This window comes from Channa argus, chromosome 9 (genome assembly GCF_033026475.1).
Source record: "Channa argus isolate prfri chromosome 9, Channa argus male v1.0, whole genome shotgun sequence".
Taxonomy (NCBI): domain Eukaryota; kingdom Metazoa; phylum Chordata; class Actinopteri; order Anabantiformes; family Channidae; genus Channa; species Channa argus.
The window spans coordinates 21,339,957-21,365,109 of record NC_090205.1 but is presented as its reverse complement, the minus strand read 5'-3'; the positions used below and the strand labels follow the sequence as shown (position 1 = coordinate 21,365,109).

At 38.5% G+C, this 25,153-nt stretch overlaps 1 protein-coding gene across 12 annotated transcripts in view; it reads right to left on the bottom strand.

Annotated features, from left to right (window-relative positions):
* LOC137132570 (partitioning defective 3 homolog B-like) overlaps nucleotides 1–17,385 on the bottom strand; it is a 200,800-nt gene extending 183,415 nt beyond the window's left edge. For 5 of the 12 annotated variants that reach the window (XM_067515277.1, XM_067515271.1, XM_067515278.1 and 2 more), the window contains exons 1-3: nucleotides 17,100–17,384; nucleotides 16,127–16,352; nucleotides 4,423–4,539 (exon numbers count right to left, since the gene is read on the bottom strand). In XM_067515277.1, the coding sequence (XP_067371378.1) occupies nucleotides 4,423–4,539; nucleotides 16,127–16,243 (234 nt within the window). In that variant the 5' untranslated portion in view covers nucleotides 16,244–16,352; nucleotides 17,100–17,384. Of the gene's footprint in view, nucleotides 1–4,422; nucleotides 4,540–16,126; nucleotides 16,353–16,807; nucleotides 16,994–17,099 lie in introns of those variants that run through there. The other 7 variants (XM_067515274.1, XM_067515281.1, XM_067515276.1 and 4 more) reach the window with 4 other exon arrangements.
* Between the last annotated feature and the right edge of the window lie 7,768 nt (nucleotides 17,386–25,153).

Below are 25,153 nucleotides of genomic sequence, written 5' to 3'. Positions count from 1 at the left end.
GTTACATTTAGCAAATAAACTTGCAGTTCATTGTGGGCCTTTCACAGAGCTAAAAATGGAGATTATTTTGCCTATGTAAGACTCACTGACTTGGTCTCTGATGGTTTTGAGGCAGAGCATGTCCTTAGTCACCCACATAACCACAGGATGCAGTGGACAAAGAACAAAGAAAGGATGGAAAAATCATGAATAAGCAGCACCCTAAGGAAACTTAAAGGTTACAAAGTTACAAAAAAAGAAAATAATTAGAGACTCTGGTTTTATCCTGATTAATGCTTCACTATAACACGGTATTTCTGCCTTCTTTATCTACAAACAATATGCATAAAACACTGAACCCTTAATATATTTTTAACTGTTACCACAAAATAAAAATAAATATAATAAATTAATAAATATATAACTGAAAATAAAATCAGTAATTGATTTAAAACTAAAATCCCTTACTCACAGTCTACTACTTTTTTATGTGATTATATATTGTTAACTCTCAATTTTACATTTTGTAAATTAATAAAATATATTTATTGTCAAAATCCCTGTATATGTTATTTATCATTAAATCAACATTTTCTGTTTTGGACAAGTAAATTTGGCTACCGGGCAGGTAAAACATGTCAGTTATTTGCCCAAAGGGCAAATGGGCAAAGAGCCTAATGTCAAGCCCTCAACAATATGACATCACTCATGGAAATGCATTATTCAGGTTTTGTAAAACCTGTGGCATTGGTTCATATGGATCCGTGCCAAAATTAAGTCAATTTCAGGTGGTCAGACTTTAGGCCTTTTCACATCTCTGCCTATCACTCAAGTCGGAATCTCCTGGGTTCAACCTGAGTTGGATATGATGAAGACTTCTTCAGTGTCTCCTTGAATAAGAGTGCTGGAAATTTACACTTTATGATTCATTTACACCCAAAGTTAAAGTTAGGGGTCCTGTGTCCTTGTGCATTTACATCTCACAGAAAAACATTGTCTATTAATGTTGAGATGGTTGAGTCCTTGAAAAAGAGACATGTCTAGAAAGAAAGGGGAGATGTCACTCTGCTGTTTAACCAGCTTTACAAATTCAAACAATTTCCTAATGACAGATTTGACCTCTTATCATCTTTTTTGAATTTGGGGGTAGGGTGATTGTTGACCAAATACTAAAGAGCAAAAACTGTCTTTTTCGGTGTTATAATAGAATATTTGTAATAATAATTAACAACATGATTTTATCATTTCCGTGTTTGTCTTTGTGCATGTATGTGTGTGATATTAATGTCCCAGAACCAACACAAACATCATACAAGGCAATATTGTTTAAAAATAGTTTTTTGTAAGGTTGTCTCTGCAATATCTACAAGATAAAAAAAAACACAAAAAACAATACATTACATTAATAAAACACGCTGATGGAAATCCATAGTTTCTCCTTATTTTTCAATTTCTCTGGCATATAGCTGTGGGTGAGCTTAAAAACAATGACCAAGGGACGGTAATGGGTAAAAAGATGGGGAGTGGGAGGTCCAAATGGTCGTACAGAAGCAATTGATAAGATTTTAATCATCATAACACAGCACGGTTCCCTATATGTGTCAATTTTTTGAGTTAAATTAAGCAAGCTGGCTAACTAGAATGCCCCCGAAGTTATCTTGGTCTTAGACAAATGCAACTACAGAGATAACACTGACATCAAATCTTTTATTCAGCATAAAAAACTGATATTATTCCTAGTACATAAGTCTTCCTTAAGAATGCTGTTCTGTTGTGCTTTTTTTGCTATCATAGCGCTTTAGGCAGTGTAGGACCAATGTTCATTAGCCTGAGCCCTTTCACTTCAGCACATTACTTTATTTCAGCTATGGATCTTTGAAACTGTATTTCTGACTATTGTCTTCAGAGGACCTCAAACATTTACAGTGATAAACCTGAAGCCAGGCAGGCCGAGTCTGTCCACAGTAAAACACTCATCTGGGAATAGAAGCCATTTATTCATCTCAGTTCAGTAATACTACGAGAGCCTTGCCTCAGAATTGAATGAATATTTCACACATTCATTTCATATGCAATCTCTGGTGCCAGAAGTGTGTATTGCTGGATATCATTCTGTGTGGCTTACATCTGTGTGTGTGTGAGTGTGTGTGTGTGTGTGTGTGTGTGTGTGTGTGTGTGTGTGTGTGTGTGTGCGCACACTGTATTTGTTTGTAGTTATAAAAATAACAATACAAACAAAAATATACAAGCCTGCTAAACCAGCTTTAACTACACAGCTATTGTTTAAACAATAGCTTATCTAAATATTTTATTTTTAAACAGTCTGATATACAGTACTTACTTTTTTCTTAATTTTGACATTACCAATTAACCCAGGCTGGTACCAATCGTAGCAACCTTGCTGACATCACCAGAACACCTAATCACCATAGTAACAGCACTAACACTACCTCAGGAGCAGGGGCATTTCACTTTGTGTCAAAAATGAACTCAATGCCCTAGAAACCCTTTTAAAAAAATCATTCTCACATGTACCTATATATAATGTAACTGACACTCAATAGCTTAACATGTAGTGAACAGCAAACAGGGCTTTCATTTGATCACATGGATGCACTGCACTGTTATTTTGACATCTATAAAATATGAAGCATTGTATTGTGGGACAAACACACATACATACACACAATGAAAAGATGAGGAGTAAGTGTAGTTTGAATGCATTTGGTGTTTGTCTATTCAGCCAGTCACAAGACATTTGAGGCTTTAAAGCCAGTGCAGCACATGGTTTTCTACACTGACTGATCATGGGTTTGAACTACAGACTGTCACACCTCCACATACAAAAAGTGCTATAAACAAGATCACAGTGGTACAGGGCGTGTGGCAACTAGCCAACAGGAGGACCACTGCACGCTGCTCTCTGAATTGCTAGAAAACCATGGCAACATGCTCTCATAATAGCAGTCCTCTAGGTCAGTTGTTGGTCTCCTGACTCTGTTTCTGCTCCTGCCACTGAATATGCGGCCCATGGGCTGCAGCTTAGTGTGTCATACTGTAGATACCTTTCCTGTAACAGGTAAATCTTAAACGGTTTAGTCTTAATACAAGATTTATTTTTTCATATAGCTACAGTCAGCATAACAAAAACACATTTCTCACATAAAATACAAATAAAACCAACATCTGAACCATAAGAAATATTATTCTGACATGAACAAAGGCTTGAGTCCCGGCTACAGACAGAGACCAATAACTTAATTTCTTTTCAAAGGCTTTTGCAGCCTCAAGGGAAATAGCCAACTAATGCAACTTTGTTTTCAATTAGCTCTTAGAATCTCTAAATTCTACTGTATTTACACAACCTTAAAGGCATTCAGTGAGAATCAAGGACAGGGACATATACTATACATTACATTTCTAGCCGGTAGGTTCAACTTTTTCTAGCTGTGACCCAAATGAAAAATGTACTATACCATCGCATCATTAAAACATGTTGATACTGTTTTAAAGTGCAAAGCCACCAAGAGAGGGCTTGAGATTCATTTAAGGTCCATGTCATGGCTCAAAAAGCTCTTATTGAGGCTATTCATCACATTCTAATAAAGCCAGAGTGTACGAGAGTAAAACAAAAAAACAAGACTTCCCAATAGGGAAAAAGCAAAATGACACATTCCTCAGGGGAAAAATGAGAAAAACAAGGCATATGTAGATTGAGTTTGTAAAGTTTCCAAAAGTGAATTGTTAATGACACTGTTTAATGCTAAAGGCAAGTTAAAACCTTTTCCCTTTGAGTTTTGTTTGTAACGCAATATTTTGTCCAAGGCATTGGCTTATAGGCCAGTGCAGCTCAATAATCGGGGGCCTTACACATACACTCAAAAACATTTATAACTAAATAAAAGGTTTTGGCTCAAACCTCTGTACAATCACATGCTGACAAACTTTACATACACAAACAGAAAAGCTCAGTAATATGACCGTTTTGCCAGTTAAAATCAAAAGGATTGTGTGCATTATATCAGAATCATAAAAATGATCTGAGGTTTTAGCCGGTTAACGTAAATATAGTTATGCTGTAGCACTGTGTAGAGAACAGGAACAGAAGGGCACTGGTTCCTCTTCTTTATGAGTCACCAGGTAAAACAATTAGTTTGTCCCAAAATTGTCTGTGTACTTTCCCGATGTGTAACTTCAAATGCTTTAGTTCTAATTCCCAAGTATTAAATAGAAGGATAATGTTAATTGATAGTTGTCATCAGCTAGACATTCAATACAAAATAAAATCACAAAATAACAATTATTATCCACAGTGTTGGTGTTTTTACATTGCTTTGCATTACCTTGTTACCTTGCAAAGAAAAGTAAAGTGAAGGACGTATAATGTTGTAGCAATCTCTTACAATAATTTTTAAAGCAGGAACACACACAAACAATTCTGACCTGGAATGTTCTTACCTTGTCCTTGTCTTCTACCAGATCACTTAGTATATCATCAGGGTCCAGAATTCCCCCATCACAATATTCAACATGGTGAGTTCGAACCAGGAAATCTCCCTCCTACAAAATGGAGCACAAACCAGGTGAATCAACAATCAACACTCTTGTCACTTAGCTTTTCGCTTTTACATTTACATTTATCTAGTCAATTTATTTTGCATTTATTTATTTGGATAGAAAAAAGTGCGGCCGATTATCACCCATGACCTATGGTCACATCAGGTATCCCGGTCGCATAATTAACTGGCCAAAAGAGAAGATAGGAGACACTGATAGGAGACACTGACATCAAGACAAGGAAGCTTAAATCCAGCATCCTGAGATTGTACAGTAAGCGGAAGGAAGGAGACTGAGGATTAGTGAGCGTCAGAGCAACTATCCAGTATAAAACAACAAAGATCCATTAATACATCAGAAAGATGGGCCAAAGTAATGATGTGCTTAGTAAATACCTCAGGCAGCAGAAACCAGGGGAGCGGGAGAAGGAAGAGCAGAAACCCTCATCGAGGGACGAACCCATACCCAATATATACCACTGGCAAAAAAAAAAAATCCTGCCAGTGGCTGACAGAGCTGGACGGAAAGACAGCACAAAAGTACTAATCTTGGCAGCACAGAAACAGGCTCTAAGTACAAGATCAATAGAGACCGGGGTCTACCATACCAGGAAAGATTCCGGATGCAGGCCGTGGAAGGATGCCGCTGAGACAATCTTGCACATAACAGCCGGGTTCAAGATGCTAGAAGGCAAGGCATATATGGAACGCCATAGCTAAGTAGCTGGCATAGTGTACAGAAACATCTGTGCCGAGTACAAGTCAAAATAGGATAAACTGCCAAAGGGTAAGATCCTGTGGAACGTCCAGATAAACTGGTAGTGGACAACCACCCAGACATACAGATACAGACCTTGAAAGTGTCATGTTTTTGTTGTGCAGTATGTCCGCACTACTGGAAGCATTCTATCAGGGATGCAGTTTGTTTAACTCACAAAAAGGCTCATTAAATTCAACCTGCAGTCAGTCTTTTCAGGCACCATGCATCAAAAAGTGTCACCCTCATCATCAGTCTACAGTAATGAATCCTACTCTCTGTGGACGCATTAAAAAAATTCTTAGTGAAAACTAGTTTTAAATCTGATCTATCACACAGCTGCTGTCATAACCCTGTGTTTATGTTGACTTTGTCAGATGATGTGATGGACATAAGATTTCCAATAGATTGTGTCTCTCTCTCTCTTTAATGTGGATCATGAAAAGATTACATTAGTCCTTAGCAGCTGTAACAAGGCAACACAATTTCCCTATGGGATCAATAAAGTTGTTTGAATCTTGAATTCATAGATGTTCTTTCACCCTATCTCCTAAAAGGTTCCTAATCAACTAAACTGCAAAATCATTTTGAAGGGAACATCTGATATTTTGATTATAGCCCACTGCAACATGTCTTTAACAAATGAATCAATACATTTACCCACAGACATGTGAACACTTGTCTGTCACTCTGCTGGAGTGGCGAGCTGGTAAAGTGCAGCGAGTTCGATTCCAACGTTGTTCCATGAAAGAATAACAGATCACCAGTGTTGGATCACACGAATGCTTGCGGTGGAAATTCTGTGCTCTGTAATGGATTACTGAATTACTTTGATTAGTTTTTATTCGTCGGTGATGTTTTACTGTGTGTGGTTTTGTCAGATCAGCTGGAGCAGCTCCTCATTTCCTCCTTTCTCGTCTCAACATCTATTGTAGTGACTTTTCCATGCAATGACAAATGAGGATATTTTTTTTATAGTTTAGAATTCACTTAAAAGGGTCTTTCTCTTCTGGCTCAGTGGCTCGTGTTCGTAGCGTTTTTAAATGTTAAAAACAAAAACTTTTTTTTAAAAGCTGGTTCTCATGTGTTGGCTAAACTACAACAACCGCCTTCCACTGCTGTCAATAAGCTCATCATTATCAGACTATTTAGATTTTAGTTTGTTGAACAGTAAATATGCTGAATGATTGCATCACTGTGCTTAGATTTGTTAGATCAGCTGTTAAAAAATCAACTGACTTTTTGTAAGAGTGCAGAGAGGCATACAAGAGACATAATCACCATCGAGTGATGTCTGCTTGCTTTTACATCAAAGTCCGATACATTTGAATAAAACTAAATCTAACACAAAGTGGCCTGTATGAGTTTTAAAGTTTAAAAAATTCATAATTGGCCCAGTTTATGAATCTGCAGCTTCACTGTGATGTTTCCTCCCTCAGTCTGACAGCCAGGATTTATTTATTATCATTATTATAATCTCCTCATAGGCTACTGTGTGTCCAACATGTAGTTTTGTGCAGTGTTATTTAGAACAGTTTCTTTTAAACTAATCTAAACATGAAAACTAAAGTAAAACTGTTTACAGAATGATCTCTGGTTCCTAAACTACCAGCCCTATCTGCTGCCTGTGTTGAACTGTTTAATGATCATAACTAACCAGACACCAGAGAGGTGGGGGAGTCAATGTCCAGAGCCATTTCCAGGTGAGACGGACGTGAACATGGATGTATTGACTTGTCCGGTCTCAGTGTCGGACATATTTAATAATAACGGGCTCATTTGTGAAGTTGCCCCTGTTCTGTGTTATTATGAGCTCTGCAGCGGTGTGTCAGTGTTTCTGCTTTGTTTCACAAACGTCTCTACAAAGGTACTGGGCAGTTACCGTGGGTAACCATGAAGACGGTCTCACATCTAAAAGGTGTGAATGACAACTTTATTTAAATATGAATGAAAACCCCCTGAACCTCTGCAAGCAGTCGGCCTGGTTCTACCATAGTTCTACATTTACAGCGTGCGTATGTACACCAGTGGTAACTTCCGAAATATAAACTGGACACTCCCAAAATTTTGTGACACTAGTGGATTAACTGTGTACCTGTATACTTGGTAAGCAAGATACTACGCAGGACCCTCAAGCTCCCAGGCCTCTGACAGAGGTCCCAATCCTAAAGGAAGGAAAAAGACTGCCCACTCTTTCTTTTTACCACACATCTTCTACATCTTTCCCTAGGTGCCTTGTACAGATTACAACTCCAGCCTGGTCCTTTCTCTCTCTGCACTCCATTTCTCCGCTGTGTTGAGTGTGTGATTAATGACATCGACACTGCACTGGACAGCTGACTACACAGAGCTGGTTGTTGAACAACATATTGAGTCCACACAAACACACACACAAATACGCACACACTAACAGCCTAAGGAAAGGTATGGCTCAAAATGTTAAGAGGCGGTGCTCCATTAAAACTCACTCTTTCAGGGTTAGGTACTTGTCAGTGCTTTAGAACAAAAACTCCCATCAGGTATAATGCATTGCATAAGACATTGCATGGTTATCAGTGTTCATTGTTATCAAACAATCTTAATGTTAATTATTGCTGTAATAAACTTCATAGATATTTTCCAAAATGCATACAATTTCATAATTTTCCCTCTACATTACCAAATTATTTCGTCTTCTTTTTTTGTTACCTGCAGGAAGCATGACATTAGTGTACATTATTCAGACATTACAAAGTGATCAATGGCTCTCAGCTTCAGGGGTTGCCACACGTTGATTTGGCATGTGTTTTTACATGCCGTATGCCCTTCCTGTTGCAACCCTCCTATTTTTATCTGGGCTTGGGAGCGGCATCATGGTTGCCCTTGATGGCTCGGCACACCTAGTGGGGTGGGATTTGAGCCTGTGACCTTCTGCATCCCAACAAAATGCTCTACCACTGAGCCACCAGGCCCCCTATTCACAAAGTAGTGTGGCTATATAGTTCAAGCATCTTTGAACCAGGGCTCGAATTTTACTTTTATTGTCAGTGTACGACAACTGTCCCGAACCCAGCATTTAATTGTCGCAAATTTGACAGCCACAGTTCAAAATGAGGTCATTATTTTTTCACATTTTACATTTCAAACCTAATCTAATATCTTTAAGCATCTTACATAATACCAGTGCAATGTATTGGAAAAAAAAAATTGCAATGCATTAATTATCTTTCTGGGGTATATACTACGATAAACAAATGCAGGAATTTTCACTAGATGACTTAAATAGCTTAATTTGCAAAGACCTGATCATCCTAGAATGATTGGAGAGATGTTAGCAGTTGAAACACAAATGACCTACTATTGAAAGCCTCACTAAAGCTGGGGACAGACCGCTCTACCTTCCTGCACCACAGTCCCTCCTAAACCTGCCGCCCTCCCTCTAGGGAACTATATCAAATGCAGAAGGCTCAGTGAGTGATAGTAAATGCTTTTTATAATAATTTTAAACCTTGACCATTAATTAATATATATTTTTTTATTTTATGTAGATAAAAGGATAAGGAAAATAATTATTACAATTAATTTAGTACCATCAGTACCATGTGTCCACTCCTATGTTGATACGAATAATAAAAAGTAAGTTATACACGTGTGATTAATTTGCAAAATTACAATTAAATACAGGCAGCTGGTGAGCAATCGTAATTAAACCTTTTTATCAACTGACAGCCCTATTTTTCATATTATTGTGTGCTATTTAAAACAAATACATCAAAATTAATTCTAAACATCTGAAAAACAGCATTATATACATCTTAAGATTGACTTTGAGTTAAAATTGAGAAAATCTAAAATATACACACACACAGTTAATTTTTGGATTACAAACATTAAATAGGGATACTGACTAGCAAAAAATAAATTAAATATCTTAAACTACAGTTTAAGGGAAGTAAACTGCATTTCATTGTCTGTGGTGCCATTTTAGTTATCCAAAATGCCATTGAATCTAGTCAGAATGAAATTGCTGATATCTATCTAGTAAATGTAATTGTGGATAAATTATAGGCTAAGTAAAACCTGCAATAGGGGAGGTGCTGCAAAGGATATTAGCAATTCATCAAATCACAACAAATCAATGACAAACCTTAAAAACTGAGCTTAGAGTGGCCAACTGAGCTGAGATATCCAGGCGCTTTGTTTCAGGATGCCTTTCTTTCACTTCTTTCAATTTTTTTTACTTTCCCTTTCTACTTCTACATTTTTGTGTAACAATTACTGTCATCACCTCAGAAAAATCTATTGATCCAAATTAAAATTAATCAAACACAATATAATTTGCTGGTGACATCATGTCATCAAAAATACAAAAATTTAAGATTTAAGGGATACTTAAAATACAGAAACCACTTTGACACTTAATCCAGGGTTCTCCATCATTTGTTTGAGGGCTTGGTCACTGTCTCTCAGGGGCAGATTGTCCATTTGTTTGCAACAAAGTTGCACAATCCCTCAACACCTCACATACAAGCTTTTCAAACCAAACACAGGGAACCTACATTTTGTAGTGTTCCTGAATGCACCTCACTCGCACACGCCCAAATTCAACTTTTGACTTACAACAAAGGTGAGGAAATATACAGAGCACAGAGAAATATCCAATCAACTTGGCAATTAGTATCTGTCACACACCAATCATACAAATGTTCATTCAGACATTGCTTTTTTTGTCAGTTTAACTTTGAGATTAAGCCACCTCTCCTTTTTTACTTTTGATACACAAAAAGTGCCACTGTTTTTACATTAATTTTGATATGTCATCTAAATATAATTTTACATCCATTTTATTTAAGGCAAGGTGCAAAAACACTTGAGTACTGCACTCAAGACTTTAAGGGTTAGGGAAAACCTTTAAAATAAAGATTCAACCAAAAGCAATTACACAAAGCAAAAAATGTTCTTGCTCAGGGGATTTCTTATCTCTACATTGGCATAGAGATTTTTCAATGGATTCCAATGAGTGGATGGGTAGTAAATGAACAGTCACAGGCATTTTTCTGACATGTATGTTATACTAAAATGGCTTTTCTACTACCATCTATTTAGTTTTGGCTACTGGCACATTCCTGTAAGTGCACAACTTTCTGGAGACACATTGAAAAAACGCATCATCTCCCTTTATTTAAAACTGACCACTGTAGGTGTGAGCCAGGACACAGTACATCTAATTATGTTTTAATTATAGCAGGAAAATGTGGTGGTATTTGCTGAGCACGAACAGCCTCATTCCTTTGGCTACTTGTTATTCTTATGTCAACCTGCCCCATCTGATTTCTTCTTACAGTAGGAAAGCCATACATTTTAAAAAACACAAGAGATTAAGTAGGTGAAAGATAAGAGCTGTGAACACACTGATCTAATCTAATATTCTAGGGGAGCGCCTTACTAATATGTTTTTATTAACTAAAGAAATTCTATACCAAGTCTGACAGTTTAAAAACCTAGAGGGAGATTCAGATATTGTAGGCCTAAAGATAGGAGTTGTAAACACTGATCTAATCGGATCATTCAGGGGATTAGTACTTAATACAGTACTGTGTTTGATAATATCAGTGATAATCAACTTTAGGTAGACAATTTTAGGTATTTGACTATCAGGACATGATATACAAATGATCGGTTTAGAGTAAATTCCCAGAGTTGGGTTGCTTTTTACGTTATTCTGTGTTGCTAAGTATGTTTTATTTCTGAACAGTAAATCCATACAGTCTCCAGGGTGTTCCCAATATTTGGGAAGGGAGTCAAAACATATCTAGATCGGCCACAATTACATTAAGCATTTCAGGTATGCTAGTATTGTAAAAAATGTATTTCTAAAGTCCCATTAATCTCTCTTAGCAAACAGTACCTTGCAGAGAAAATAATTACTTCTGTGGGGAAAAACCCATTACCTATCTTGTGACTGAGTAGTAACAAAGCATGTCTTCTATGACAAGCAAACAGTGGAAAAGCTATGATAATTATTACTACCATGTGAGCAAACCACATTTGAGAAGGGCACAAAATTAATTTATCTTTATTGTTTAAAATTAGATTTCATTAGCATCTTAACTATTAGTGAAGATTAATAAAAAGAATATGTTAGCATTTAACATTGCCTGGTTGGCTGCAAAATAGCAAAATCATTTTAGAAATTATCAGCCAGAATGATCTTTATTAAAAAAACACTTGATTTAATATACTAATGATCTGTCTTTGGTAAACATGCCAATCTTTTTAATTAAAAAAAAAACATTACATTAGAATAAAATAGAATAGGTCCCACAGTTGCTTATAGAGTAGGCAGTCTGTGTTTCCTCCCTTTCTGACCCTCCCTCCTAGAAATAATTGGCCGCGCTCTGGCATGGGGCCACAATGTTTTACAGTTCTATCAGCTTGTTGGGCCACACCTCATCAGCATTCCTCTGCTTCTTAATAAAAGTACAGCATACACCCACATAGGCAGGAAGCCTTTCATGCACATCAACATACAATTTATAGGGTATCTGCAACTATACAAATGCGTATGGTATATATGGTTTCAGTTTGTTTCTATCGCTTTCGAACATACTGTGTCTCGACCTGGACGTCTGGACACAAGTTACCTTTATTACCGCAATGAGTACATCTTAACTGAAAGCACATCAACAGATATTTATTATCACACAGTTGTTTGGCCAAAGGTAATTAAGAAGTATACCAACAAATTACTGACTTCCTGACAACTCCCCTCAGCCTCTGTTTTCCTCTCTCCCTCCTCTTTCTCTGGCTTCTTGTCACCTTCGGCCTGCTTTTTACGTTACAATAGGAATAAAAAAGAACCACACTTATGGACCACTTATTCTATTCACGGTTGCAGGGGGCTGGACCCTCTCCCAGTTGTCATTGGGCAAGAGGAAGGGTTCACGCTGAACAGGTCACCTATCAACCTTAGGGCCAACGCAGACATATTTACACTCACATTCACATCTACTTTATGGGCAATTTAGAGTCACTAATTAATTTAACATGTATGTCTTTGAACTGTAAGAGGAAACCCACACAAGCATGGGGAGAACATGCAAATTCCAAACAGAAGGCCACAGCTAGCAGGCAGATTCGAATCAGGTACAACTGTGAGTTGGTAGTGCTAACCAATTCACAACCATGGTGATCAAAAATATAAAAAACTGAAAATAAGTGACTGCTCACCTACAGCTTCACCAGTGACAACTTAAGTCAGAATAAAGTAACTCCCTTAACAGCTCTACATAGATCGATTAAGAAATCTCCATTAAACTGTGTCTTTAAAGCTTTGCATTGACCATTGAGAGCATGAACAAAAAGAAATCAGCCAATAACTTGAGGCTGTATATAGTACAGTGCAGTACAGTGCATTAGTGAAATAAGACTTCACTTCAAAGAACTTTACATGAGGTGACAGAATATTTAAAGGAAGCTTCATACTGTCTCTACTTTTCTAATCCCATATTTTTTTGCTATGCCCCCTTTTGTTTCCATACTGAGCAACACAAAGGGGCATAGAAATTCTAATTTTATACATTCAATGATCAATGTAAAACATAAAGTATAAAACTGAAAAAAATTAATGAAATAAATTAATGCTCTTCAAAACTTGACTTTAAACAAAACCTTAGAGATCCTCACCTCTTTTTAAAGACTCACTAAAAGCTTTACTGCCTATTCTAAGTGTTAGCTACTCTTAAGGACTGCTGTGAGTTCTAACAAAAAACCTGATAAATAAAACTGCCAGTGTTAGTTAGCTAAAGTACTGCATTTGTAGGAAGAAACCCCAACATAATACGTTTTAATACAAGCAGCGTACTCTCCAAGTAGGATGAGGCAGATAGCAATGAAGGCAGGACGAAACAGACAGTTTAAAAACATGCCCAGCACCAGGAGACAGGATTAGTGACTGGATTGCTCCGCAACACACACATATACTAGCGTTCTAATACAGGAAAGCATTAACAGACATAATTACACAGCTACAACAAGAGATTAGTGTTGCTGGAAAAATGACTGAGTGATGGAAAGAAAGTGAGAAAAGTTCACATACCAAATCAACACAAAGAATAAGAGGCGATAGCATGAAGTAATTAAGGAGACCTACATATTCACCAGTGCCAGATAAGAGGAATGAAAAGGGGAGGAGAAAGATGTGCTGGAGGAGATAGAGAAAAAAGTAAATATAAACAAAAGGTAAACATTAAAAATGTCAAACAACAAACAAAGATAAGAGAAAGAGGCCAAAACTATTGAAATGTAGGAGGGCTGACTGTGTTAAGGAGAAGTAAAAACAGAAATGTTAAGGTAGTAAGAGGAGGAAAGCTTCAAAAGTGCTGACAGTGGTGTGGGAAGAGAGAAAGAAAACAAAGAAAGGCAAGAAGAGAAAGAAGAAAAGTGATGGAACAACAAAACACACAGTGTGCATGTGCTTAACAAGGCATTTCATTCACACAGACAGGAAACAAAATATTTAAACACTCTGCAACCTAATCGATAAAGCAGGGACGTGCCTCATACACACACACACACATTCACTCCAGGAGCACTCACTCTGTCTCTCATTGAACATTATTAATGTTTAAAAAGGTTCTGTGTAAGATCCGAAATTAACTACACTCCAACGTAATGTGTTTTAAACTTTCTTAACGTTCCTTTTCATTGTTAAGGCCAAACAAAATTAATTTTAACAAATTAGTATTTCCTTGTTTATTTTGAAATGTGTTAACATAATAAACTAACAAAATGAAAAAAATAAAGATCTTTCATTTATTGTTTGCATTAAAAGCGTTCTATATGTCAGTGTCATTAATGGGGCATCCATCTGTGGTTCAGAGTTTATGATACAAGCAAAGAAATCACATTTTTCAAAGTTATGTCTAGTGGTAATTACTGCTTGTTTCCGTTTTCCGTGTGGAATGCAAACAGAGCAACAAATGCTGAATACTGCAAAGGGGCAGCTTAAACCACCAATGCTGGATAGGGAACAGCATGTGTGCTGGGGGTGAAAGGGGAACATGTGTTTTGTATTCTATGCAGTTTAATGTGCTCCAGTTCGTGGCACACCATGGAAGCATGTCTACTAGCAATAGACCTTTTTCACAGTTGACATTTTGACTTGTCATAGCACAAAAAGCACCAGTGAAACAAATTTCATTAATGATGTCTCATAGTGCCAGAACACTGGAATTAAGCTCATGGAAATGGAATGCTGTTGGTTTCATTGGTATCAGATACAAGGTGCTTTCCTTTCTACAGCATAAAAAAATGTTTGCTCTCCAAAAGGACTGTTCTGGTCCCAAGATGTCAGTCAAAAGTTGCATGTGGAAACTCACCCTCAGAGTTTAACGTTTAGATGTTTTTCACAAATATTCAAAAAACACTTTGCTATTAAAATCTGCAAAATGATGGCAATGTGACTACAACTTCCTTTTTTTTTTTTTTTTTTTACGCCAAAACTTTTTTGGTATTTTCTTTGTGCATTTCAATACTTTATAATGTCACTTCCCAGACTAGATTTAATCCATACTTTGAGGAAGAGCAGACTCATCACCTAGAGCAGGAACAGAAGGTGAAAAAAGAGGTACTCAAAGAGGAAGACAGGTTTAAATGAAGGGGAAGCCATGGTTCCTGCTAGGTTGAGAGCGTGAAGTGAGGTAGGGCCGGGTTGTACTACTGAGTAGTAAAGGATGATAAATAAGATGAAGGGGGAAAAACACACAGGAGCATTGAACTGGGAGAGGTGGTATACAGGTAGATGAAAGCATATTAGGAGTCAAAAAAGGTGAGAGACCACGGAAAAAAATGGGAGGGAGGAAAAAATGAGTGCATGACTGGTGTGCTCTTTGAATAATGGAGCCAATATGAAGCGAGTCACTGAGAAGATTTGGTCGTCTGATGGGGGTCACAGGGTTCCATGCCCTGAGAGCAGTGCAGGGAATCAACAGCAGTCATAAAGGAATCGCAAGAGGCAGTCATTTGCATTTTATACTCACAACTAAAGGGAAAACGACTCACGCCTGCTCCTGTCTGGACCATCCCAATTCGTATCAGATATGCTTTTAATTTTTTATACAGCAATTATGGAGAACCAGACCTCCTGGCTTTGTATAATTTCCCAAGACTTTGGGATATGAAAATCATATGGTTCTTTCATGACATAAAAATGACAGATTTTGATTAGTCTTTTATGACTTTGGGGAAAACTTCAAATGTTATGAAAGTGCTGTTTCATAAAAAGTTATCTCGCCTCTGCTCTGAGTCTTATGGGACTTGAAAATCTTTACACATCACAAAACCACTTCGTGCAATGAATAATGTAGCCAACTGGTGGCTCGAAGGTCAGATAGACTCAAAGAAAGATAGAATAAATTTGTTGTGTGTATCTTCATTTTCCTGAGCTGGTATGAAGACGATGAAAAGAAGTTCCACTATTACAATGGATTCCACTCAAAAAGATTAGCAAACGAGCACCATTTATATAAAAAATAAAATATCCATCATGAATTTTTTGTAAAGTGATGTACAAGGTGAGTTCTAGCTGAGATGTACCAGTCAAGTTTAGTGGGGTAGGTGACAGTATGTTTGGGAAAACAATACCATTCAGGTATCAGACATACGGGTTTGCATAACTTTCAAACAAACGTATGTGAACTGTGCAGAAGGTGCCAAAAATAGTAACACTAAACACAATTGCCTGAGGTGCAGTGCTAAAACCAAAACATACAATTCTATTTCACAACACTGCCCATCCTTAAAGGATAACTGTGGGTGCTAATTGTAAAGAAAAGTGTTTTTCCAACTTCTGTACCTGTTCCAGGAGTTTTCTGTATCTCTGTGTGGCTTGCTGGATCAGGTCCCTCACAGTCCACCCCTCCTTGCAGGGCACCACCACACCTGTCTGCCCAAATGTCACCGTCACCTTCATTCTAGCACTCTCCACTTCATGCAAGACGCAGGCCCTCTGGATGTGGCCGATGAACAATGGGGCTGACAATGTAGGAAGGCTCCAAGCTGTAGACTGGCTCCCAGAAAGCCTTGATGAGTTGGTAGTGATGTCACCAAACAGAAAAGACAGTGCCTATGAGTGAGTGGCTTGGGATCAAAAGCTGAAAACACTTGCATCCTAAGTAAATTACATGTTTAAAGCAAATTTAGCAAAAGGCACACAGTGTATTAAAGTGATCCTGAGTAAAATAGATCTCATTACAAAGATCGTCAAATGTGATGTCTGTGTACTTGTGGCCAACAAATATTACAGCCACATGCCAAGTTGCTCAGATTAGCCCCGTTATTACTGTCTAATGCCCTGGTCATTAAGGCTGTTGCTGCTTTTCTCATCTTTTCATGTTAAGTAGCATCCAGTAAGTGTTCATACTATTCAGCAGGTCCGTGTATAAACTTTCCTAAAAAGTTAAAGGCGGTCCAGCGTATTTTTAAGGTGGAGTTGAGTGATAAGTTAGCTGTTAAACGACAAATGCGTGTTCCTCACCGGGAATTAACTAACTGGTTCACGTCTTCTGACAGACTGAGGCTAGCCGACTGTCAGCTAGCTCCAGATGGCTAACGTTAAAGATGTTTAGCTTGATACTGTAACCTAGCCCGGCTAAAGTAACAAGCCAAGAGTGAAAGTATTCAGCAAGCATTAGTTATGCTCACGCCCCTCTGCGCTACACCAGCTGGTAACGTTATGTTACAACTGGTTTAGGACCAACAGCGAAATGCAAACTTTCACATCAGTAATGTTAGGCGAGCTGCGTCTTATGCTAGCTAACGTTAGCCACCTTAGCTGAACTTTGGAGGGAGGGATGCAGTCGCTCGGGCATCATTCCATAAGTTTCCCCTCTCGCAAGTTTCCATTTTTCCAAGCGGTCAGTAGCATCCACTTTATCAACGACAGCCAAAGTAAGGCGGACTTAGGGTTACATTCATATTCGGGGACCAACTGGAGGCGACGGGAGACCGTAAAGACCGCTGGACTGTGCGGTGAAAAAGTTTTGGGATTCCTCCACTGCCGTCCGCTCCTGGCCAGTTCCTGACCAGCTCCTCCACCGCCAGCTGCTATCACTGCCTTAAAGGGGAAGTGCTCCAATTATTCATGAAGCGAAGAAGCGTGGAGATACAGTACGTTACCGCTGATGATTCCTCATCATTAGCGACACTTTCTGCTCAAACACCATTATGTTTATTCTTAATGCGGATTCTTTATTTGGAAGATATGAGCAGTGCGGTGAAGGTGTGTTCCTCTGTCTGCTGTGGTCCCCAGCACAGGCTGACAAACCACAGTAAGACAAGCACAGGTGGAAATGGCCCAGTGAGTGTGGCTGGTTGATACAATGTCATGATTTACTGGACCACTCTGGTAGAACAGAGCCCCCCATTATGCTCATGCTCCTCTTGCTGTGAAGCAGGCCCATAGGCTTTATGGTGGTTTAAAATTGATGAAAATGCACAATGGTACATTAGGACACCTGCTCCTAAAGTATTATACAATAAATGACTAGACTCATAAATTTATCAAATTAGATTGTCAAATGTAATGCAAAATCTATCTATGTATGGATAATCTATACATAGATAGATTTTGCATTACATTTCTGTAAATGTATATCTACAGAAATACATTTCCTATACAAATACATGCCAAGAAATACATGGCAACTACTACTACTACTATTATTATTATTATTACAGGACTGCCCCACAGCCCCACAGGTTGCGGGCTCCTATCCCCGGTGAACAGTGGCCTTTCTGTGTGAAGTTTGCATGTGCTTGTGTGAATTTTCTCCGGTTTCTCCAGTGTCCTTCCATAGTCCAAAGACATGTATTTTAGGTTAAGTGGTGACTCTAAATGGCCTGTAGTTGTGCATGTGATCAGGAATGGTTATCTGTCTGTGTATATCTTTCTATGTTGTTACTGACATAGACTGGAGACCTGTCTCGGGTGTACCCGCCTCTCACCCAATGACAACTGGGATCGGCTCCAACCCCCGTGACCATGAACAAATACTATGTTTTTGTCTTTGTAAAAGGAAGAGATTGCATACATGCAATAATAGTGAATGTTTTTTTTGGGGGGGGGGGGGTGTAATTAAAGCTATAATAATACGGGCTCCACATTAATGCAGTAGATCTCAAATTTGCATCTTACTAAGCTTAAAATACTCAAACCCCTTCACATCTACCGGTTGACATGGGTTCAGACTCCCAGTGCTGAAGCCCACAAAAACACTGTATTTACAAAATATTTTAGCTTTGCACAGTTTGGTTCATCTTCAAAGGGGAAACCCCTCCCCATGAGGTGGAGTTTGGCTTCATAATTAGCAGCTCAGATGTATGCATGTGTATGTCTGCTAATTGATTTGGGCTAGGCTTAGTTTCTGGGTCACTGAATTCCATTGCTACTAATGAACCTCAGGGGAGGAGGATCATTGTGCATGCATGTATTTTTTTCCTTCTGTCTTTCTTTGGTGAAAGTTTAGAAGTTTGAACTACATTTGAATAATCATTGATATTATGATTTTTGAAATGTTTAAATTAGCAGAGAAGTAAAAGGAAAATATTTTTTATGGCATTTCTCATTTGAATTATTATATTTTCTAAAAATAGCATTGTAGACTTATACAGCATAAAAAGTTATGTTGAAAATACTTTTTAATACCTTAAAAGCACCCTGTAACGATTAAAGGAAATTAATTCCTGTGATTTGTCAGTATTGGTTTAAACTTGTAAAGACTGTACAACATACAGTACATTTAATATTACCTTTATCATAGAAGACATTCTGACATGTCACCTCATAGCATCGTTGCAGGTGTAAATGGAAATAATGACAGCTTAATTCCATTTGCAGTTCACTTTCATTGTTATGGTATTATGCATGCTGCCCCACTGTCACACTGCCATGGCTTATTACGACAGCTGATAAATGTAGTATTCGTTACCAAGACACAGTGTGAAAAAGACCCAAGCCATCAGCGTGGTAAAGACTACATATTACAATCACAGTCTTAATACAAGCACAGCTGGAAGAAGAGAGAAATGAGTTTTTGCTCCAACTATCACACATCAGATCCATTCATTCCAACGGATGGAGAAAGCAAAAGAATATGATATAGTGGTAATAGTATGAAAGAACAAAAATGACATTTTTGGTCTTCACATAGAAGCAGTCACTATTGATCCAACATGCACATGCTATATTGGACTTTTTTCTATTCTTGAATTCAGTCTGACCTCTGCTGCCAAATTCTGTAGGTTGTCACTTTCGTCTTTCCTCACTGAGAGATGCACACACACTTCCATTGTTGAATTGCCCTGTTGAACCATATGGTTGCTCACTCCCTCTCTTCACCCCATATGGTAAAACCCAAACCTCAGCAGTGTTCTGTGTCATGCTTCCTCCATTATGAAGCACAGCGAACATGCTAGGATGTGAATGCTTCCCTGCTGTTGGGCCAGGTGCATCCAGTCCTTGGAAAACAAATCAATATGAGCAGTAGAACATGTTCTGCTTTAAAAGAAAAAAAAAGAGGGAAAGAAAATGGGAAAATAAACAGGTGCAGTGGGGGAGCACTGTAAGATGCTAATGTAACACATGGAAACAGGACACATACAATACATGAAAGCACTTGATTCAAGATTCAAGCTTCATGATTCAACAACTTTATTGATCCCATAGGGAAATTGTGTTGCCTTATTAAATGGCCACTTATATAGCGCTTTTATCCTTGTTATCCTTTACAATGTTGATTCCCATTCACCCATTCACACACACACCGATGGTGGTGGCTGCCATGCAGGGTGCTCACCTGACCCACCAGGAGCAACTTGGGGTTCAGTGTCTTGTTACAGCTGCTCTCCGCGTGAAAGTAGAAAGAACAAACATATACAAACTGATGATCAATAGGTAAGAAAAGAGTTTTAATAAATGACATAAAATAATAAGTGAAATAAAAGCAATACTAAAAATTTTCCATTTGGGGATGAGTTGAACAGGGGGGTGAGTTGAACAGTTTAATAGCCACTGGGAGAGAGGATCTCCTGTGGCGTTCTGTGCAGCACTTGACTGTGATCAGTCTCTGGCTGAAAGTGCCCCTCTGTGCAGCCGGCTCACATTGGAGTGGGTGGGAGGGATTGTCCAGGATTGAGATGAGTTTCGACAACATTCTCCTCTCAGCTACAACATGCAGAGGGTTCAGCTCCTCCGCAAGAACAGAACCAGCCCTCCAAAGGGGCTGCCCTTAAATCAGGGGATGGAACACAGGGAGGAGGTGGATCAGGTTTTGGTCAGACGTGCCCAGGAGAAGAACCTTTGAGTACATCAGGTCCAGTGTCTTCTTCCCTCTGGTGTGACAATCCACATACTGTGTGAAGGTTGGGAGGGTTGCATGATTAAAGTCACCTGAGATCATAAAGAGGGTCTGGAGTCGTGGCTGTGACCGAGTGAATGACGTCACATACCGTCAGTGCAGTGAACTCATCCACCTTGTTCTCCAGAGACTTCACCTTGCCCATAATCAGAGATGGGAGATAAGGCTTGAATCTTCATCCCCTCGCTCTTTGGCCTCTCACTGTTCTTCTTACTTCCTTCTTATTTCGGATGTTTAAAGTCCGAAAGAAACTTAAATCCACAGTGCCGATCTGCTGCAGCCCGATCAGCTGTTCCTGACTGTAAACAAGTGAGCGGCTCCAGCTCCAAACAGCTGTTGAGCGCTGGTCAAAGCTTGGAACAGAAAAAGTTCAGCGATGATAAAATCAAATATAAAACTTTTGAACAGAGAGGGTAAGCTTTACACAGCAAACGGGATACTTTACTAAAATACTGCACTAAAAATATGAAAAAGGAAGAATGTGGCTCGGCCCACGCATGCGCAGTATACATGATTACACAAACACCATTGTTAGTCCTTCATTCAGTTGTTCCATCACCCCTGCTGCTAATATGACAATTAATACTAATGTTTAAAATTGTGCAACTTTATTTGACTAATCGCATCCATCATGGTTTTAAATGAGCCCAAACAATGGCAGATCCATTGTAATAGCTGGAGGCTTTTGGAAATGAGAAGGCACATCTAGCACGAGACAACAGCGGTTCACATATACAGTACCATTCAGACAACAATCCTTCTCCAGCTCTAGCATTCTCTGCTTGGCTTGATTTTGATAAATTTGCATCTTAAGGTTGTTACTGGACCATACGGGCTCCTTGAAATGTATGGTTACTGCTGTCCTTTACTTGCAAACAAGAAGCAAAGAGCCCCCAGCAGTGATTCGGTTGAAGAAGGCATAAAGGGTGATCATTTATCATGTATATGAAATAATTATACAGTAGAATATTTAAAAGTTACATTTGCAATGCTACACATTCATTAAATATTCAACATCCTTGAATCTGCAGTGGGTACTTTGCTTTACATTTACTTGTGTCAGTTCAATAAAACACATGATTATTTGCAGATGTCAGAATTCTTAAGCATTAATATTTTCTGTAAGAAAGCGAACATGCCTTTAGCACTTTTAGGGACCATAACATTTCCATGTGATCTTCATGTGTCTCGACTTTCTGTTGAACAGTATGTTCTCTATGTATATTTGCTGCATGTGTACATGAGCAACTCCCTGTTTACACTACAACTTATGTCAACATTGCTTTATAGCCTGTGCTGGCGATAAGTGGCCAAAAATAATTCAATTTGAATTATTTCTACTTCAAATCTCTTTTTGTTTGAATACATAATTTCAAGTTTCACATGTGTCATTTTTGCATTTGAACAGTCTAGTGGAAAGACACTAGACTGTCACTAGATGGATTGACTGTAAAACAACAATAAATGCAGCTCCTCTGAGGACAACTTCTAAGTTAAGTTATAATCTAGTTAGGATCACATGGAGATTGTATTCAGCTCTTCCTATTCTGGACACGTTTTCAGAACTTGGCAATACACCAATCGGCCACAACTTTAGAACCACACTGGGGCACTCCGACTGGTCTGCAGATACACAGCGAGCTGTAATGCATTTTATGTTCTGACACCTGTCCAACAGGTGGATTTATGTTGTGGTCAATAAATGTGTATTCCCACCTTCCCCCTTTTTAAAATCATGATTATTGTAATGTTATTTGTTGTTTTTTTAATAATTTATGTGCTTATATTATGTTGCCTGTGTCACTGTAAACATTCTTAATCTTGACATCATCATTAAATTATATTAACAAATTCTTGACATCTTGACATCGTCATTAAAATATATATTAACAAATTAAACCCAACCCAGCTCTGTTGTTGACTGATTAAGATACAAACCACATAACCACAACATTCATGGTCTGTTGTCTAGGTTGGTGGACCTTTGTTGCACATCATACCTGTCTCTCTCTGTCCTGGTTTCCTGTCTCTCTACATGGTCCCCTATTAAATGAAAGGATTTAAAAAAAAAAAGACAAATCCAGCCAGAATGATTACCCTGCTCTAGTGCTTAACATGTTATATGTTACTGAAAGATTTTTCCGACACCCCGCAGACTGGTCTTCTGTGTCTGTGTGGGTTGAGTACAGACAGATCAATACTAGGACTTGTCAGCAGGGAGATTTCAATCAACCACACTCAATGCACACCCCTAGTCCCCCATGCACACACACACACACAACCGGTCAAACCCATTATCCCACTGCATAATGAAAAGAATAGCAGGCTGTCAATAGACCCTTGCACCACTGCACACACACACACACACACACACACACACACACACACACACACACACACACACACACACACACACACACACACACACACACTCTCACCAGTAATAGTAACCTTGTTGATCATCCTTTGTCCCTGCAGAGATCTTCAATCCTTCACATACAGTATTAGCCTTGCCACTATTCAGGGCAGAGTAAAAACCATTTCATGCAGCTCTAAGAATCCTGGACTTACAATTTATTGAATGGATGAATAAAAGTGAGTTTATGTTCCACTCTGCAACATGTATTTTTATTTCTAAAATACATCCTTAAATAGTCTTTTCCTAAGTCTGACATGTGAGCTAATAAATGTATTGGACAGTAAATTTTAACTTTATGAAGTCATATGTTGCATACTGTGGTTGTTGCAAACTGGCTTATTTCCAGTCCTCTTGCCTATTACACTCACCAAGACTCTGATAATAGACAGCAATGTCTTTGTGCAGCAGCAAGGCGCAAATCTGTAAAAGGTGTAAGTGAACCCCTCTCATTGGTAAAAACCGTGTATTTGTACAGGCTGAGGTGACTTGTAGTGGATTATGTGTGGACAGTGGATTAATTTGAAGCATGAAGAGGTGAGTTCTGTGCTGCTAGCAGCTCAAGTGAAACTCATTTTGTGTATATATGAAGCTGGTTAATCTCCAGGCTGGTATCTGGCAGCTGGTATTTTGGTAACGGGTTTTAAAATGTTACTCCATGTTTAGTTTAAGAGGGGGGGCAACTTACAGTACTTGAGCAAGGAACACTATGCTCTGTTTGCCTCTGTCTCTGCTTATGAATTTATAGATCTTTAAGAGATCTAAGAGCTTTAAAACTTTGAAACTCTTTCAGAGAGTATGCAACAGTCACTCAGTCAAATAACAAGACAACTGACAATGTGTCCGTATCCGGCTGGAGGTTTTCCATCCAACTCACCAATCGAGTCTTGCTCTGACAGGTCATATGGGTCTACCTGATCTATTGTTGTTAATTATCCAAACAGCACCGCTTGGCAGGTAGGTTTAATTTACCCATGTAGAGTTCAATTTTTTTCTCTCTCTTCTTTTCTCCCTCTTTGCCCTTCTCTGTCAATTCTGAACAGGACTTGAACAACTTTTTAGTAAAACAGAACAAAAGGTATGCAGGTGACCACCTTAGTAGTTTTTTTTTTTTGTTTTTTTTTGTCCTTTCGGCTTATCCCGTGAGTTCAGGGTCGCCACAGCGGATCACTGTCTGCATGTTGATTTGGCAGTTTTTACACTGGATGCCCTTTCTGTTGCAACCCTCTTCTACCAGGCTTGGACCGGCACTGCACAGCTGGGGAGGGGGCCAGGCCCGGGGATCGAACCACTGACCCCTGTGCCTTTACTAACTGAGCTACAGCCGCCCCCTAAGGTAACCACCTGAGTACTCACAGGTGAAAAGACCACGTAGATCACAACGAGGCCCCTAAACCCAACCTTTAACAGAGCGTGATGTAATGTCACATTCTGCATTTACATAGATTGTGGGATTTTAGGTTTTTCTATGTGGGTAAAAATTATAAAACTTAGATAACCCTTTTTTAAAAAGTGTTTTAATTTGTGCTCCAGATGTGAAGATATCATTTTAGACACATGCCGATGTTAATCACTGAACTGACTGTTTTTTTCTTTTCCCTTCTTTTTCCTTCTTTTCTTTTAATAAAAGAATGGCTTGTACAGCCATTTGACAGAAGCACCATGTCAGCTTTTAAAAATAGTGAATTTATCAAGTTTTCATGCAAGAACTGCATACATCCCTGGGCCTTAGATGCACCACATTGCATTGCAGGACCTGAACTTGATTAGAGAGAAGCAGAGAAAAAAAGGTTACATGGGCAAAAAAAGTAAAAAAGTTGGCACAGACATTTCAATAACTTGGCGAAAATGCAAAAGAAAAAACATTATTTGGTATGGCACCACTAAGCATTTCAAAAAACAAAATGCTGGATGAAGAATAAGGAAGAATAGGATCCACCCTGAAAACCAAACATTGCATCTAATTTCAGCTGTGCTTACATTGTCCATGAGTAAGATTTTCCCTGAACTTTGCTGCCAAACATTTGGACAGCATTCACTCATAAAGCAA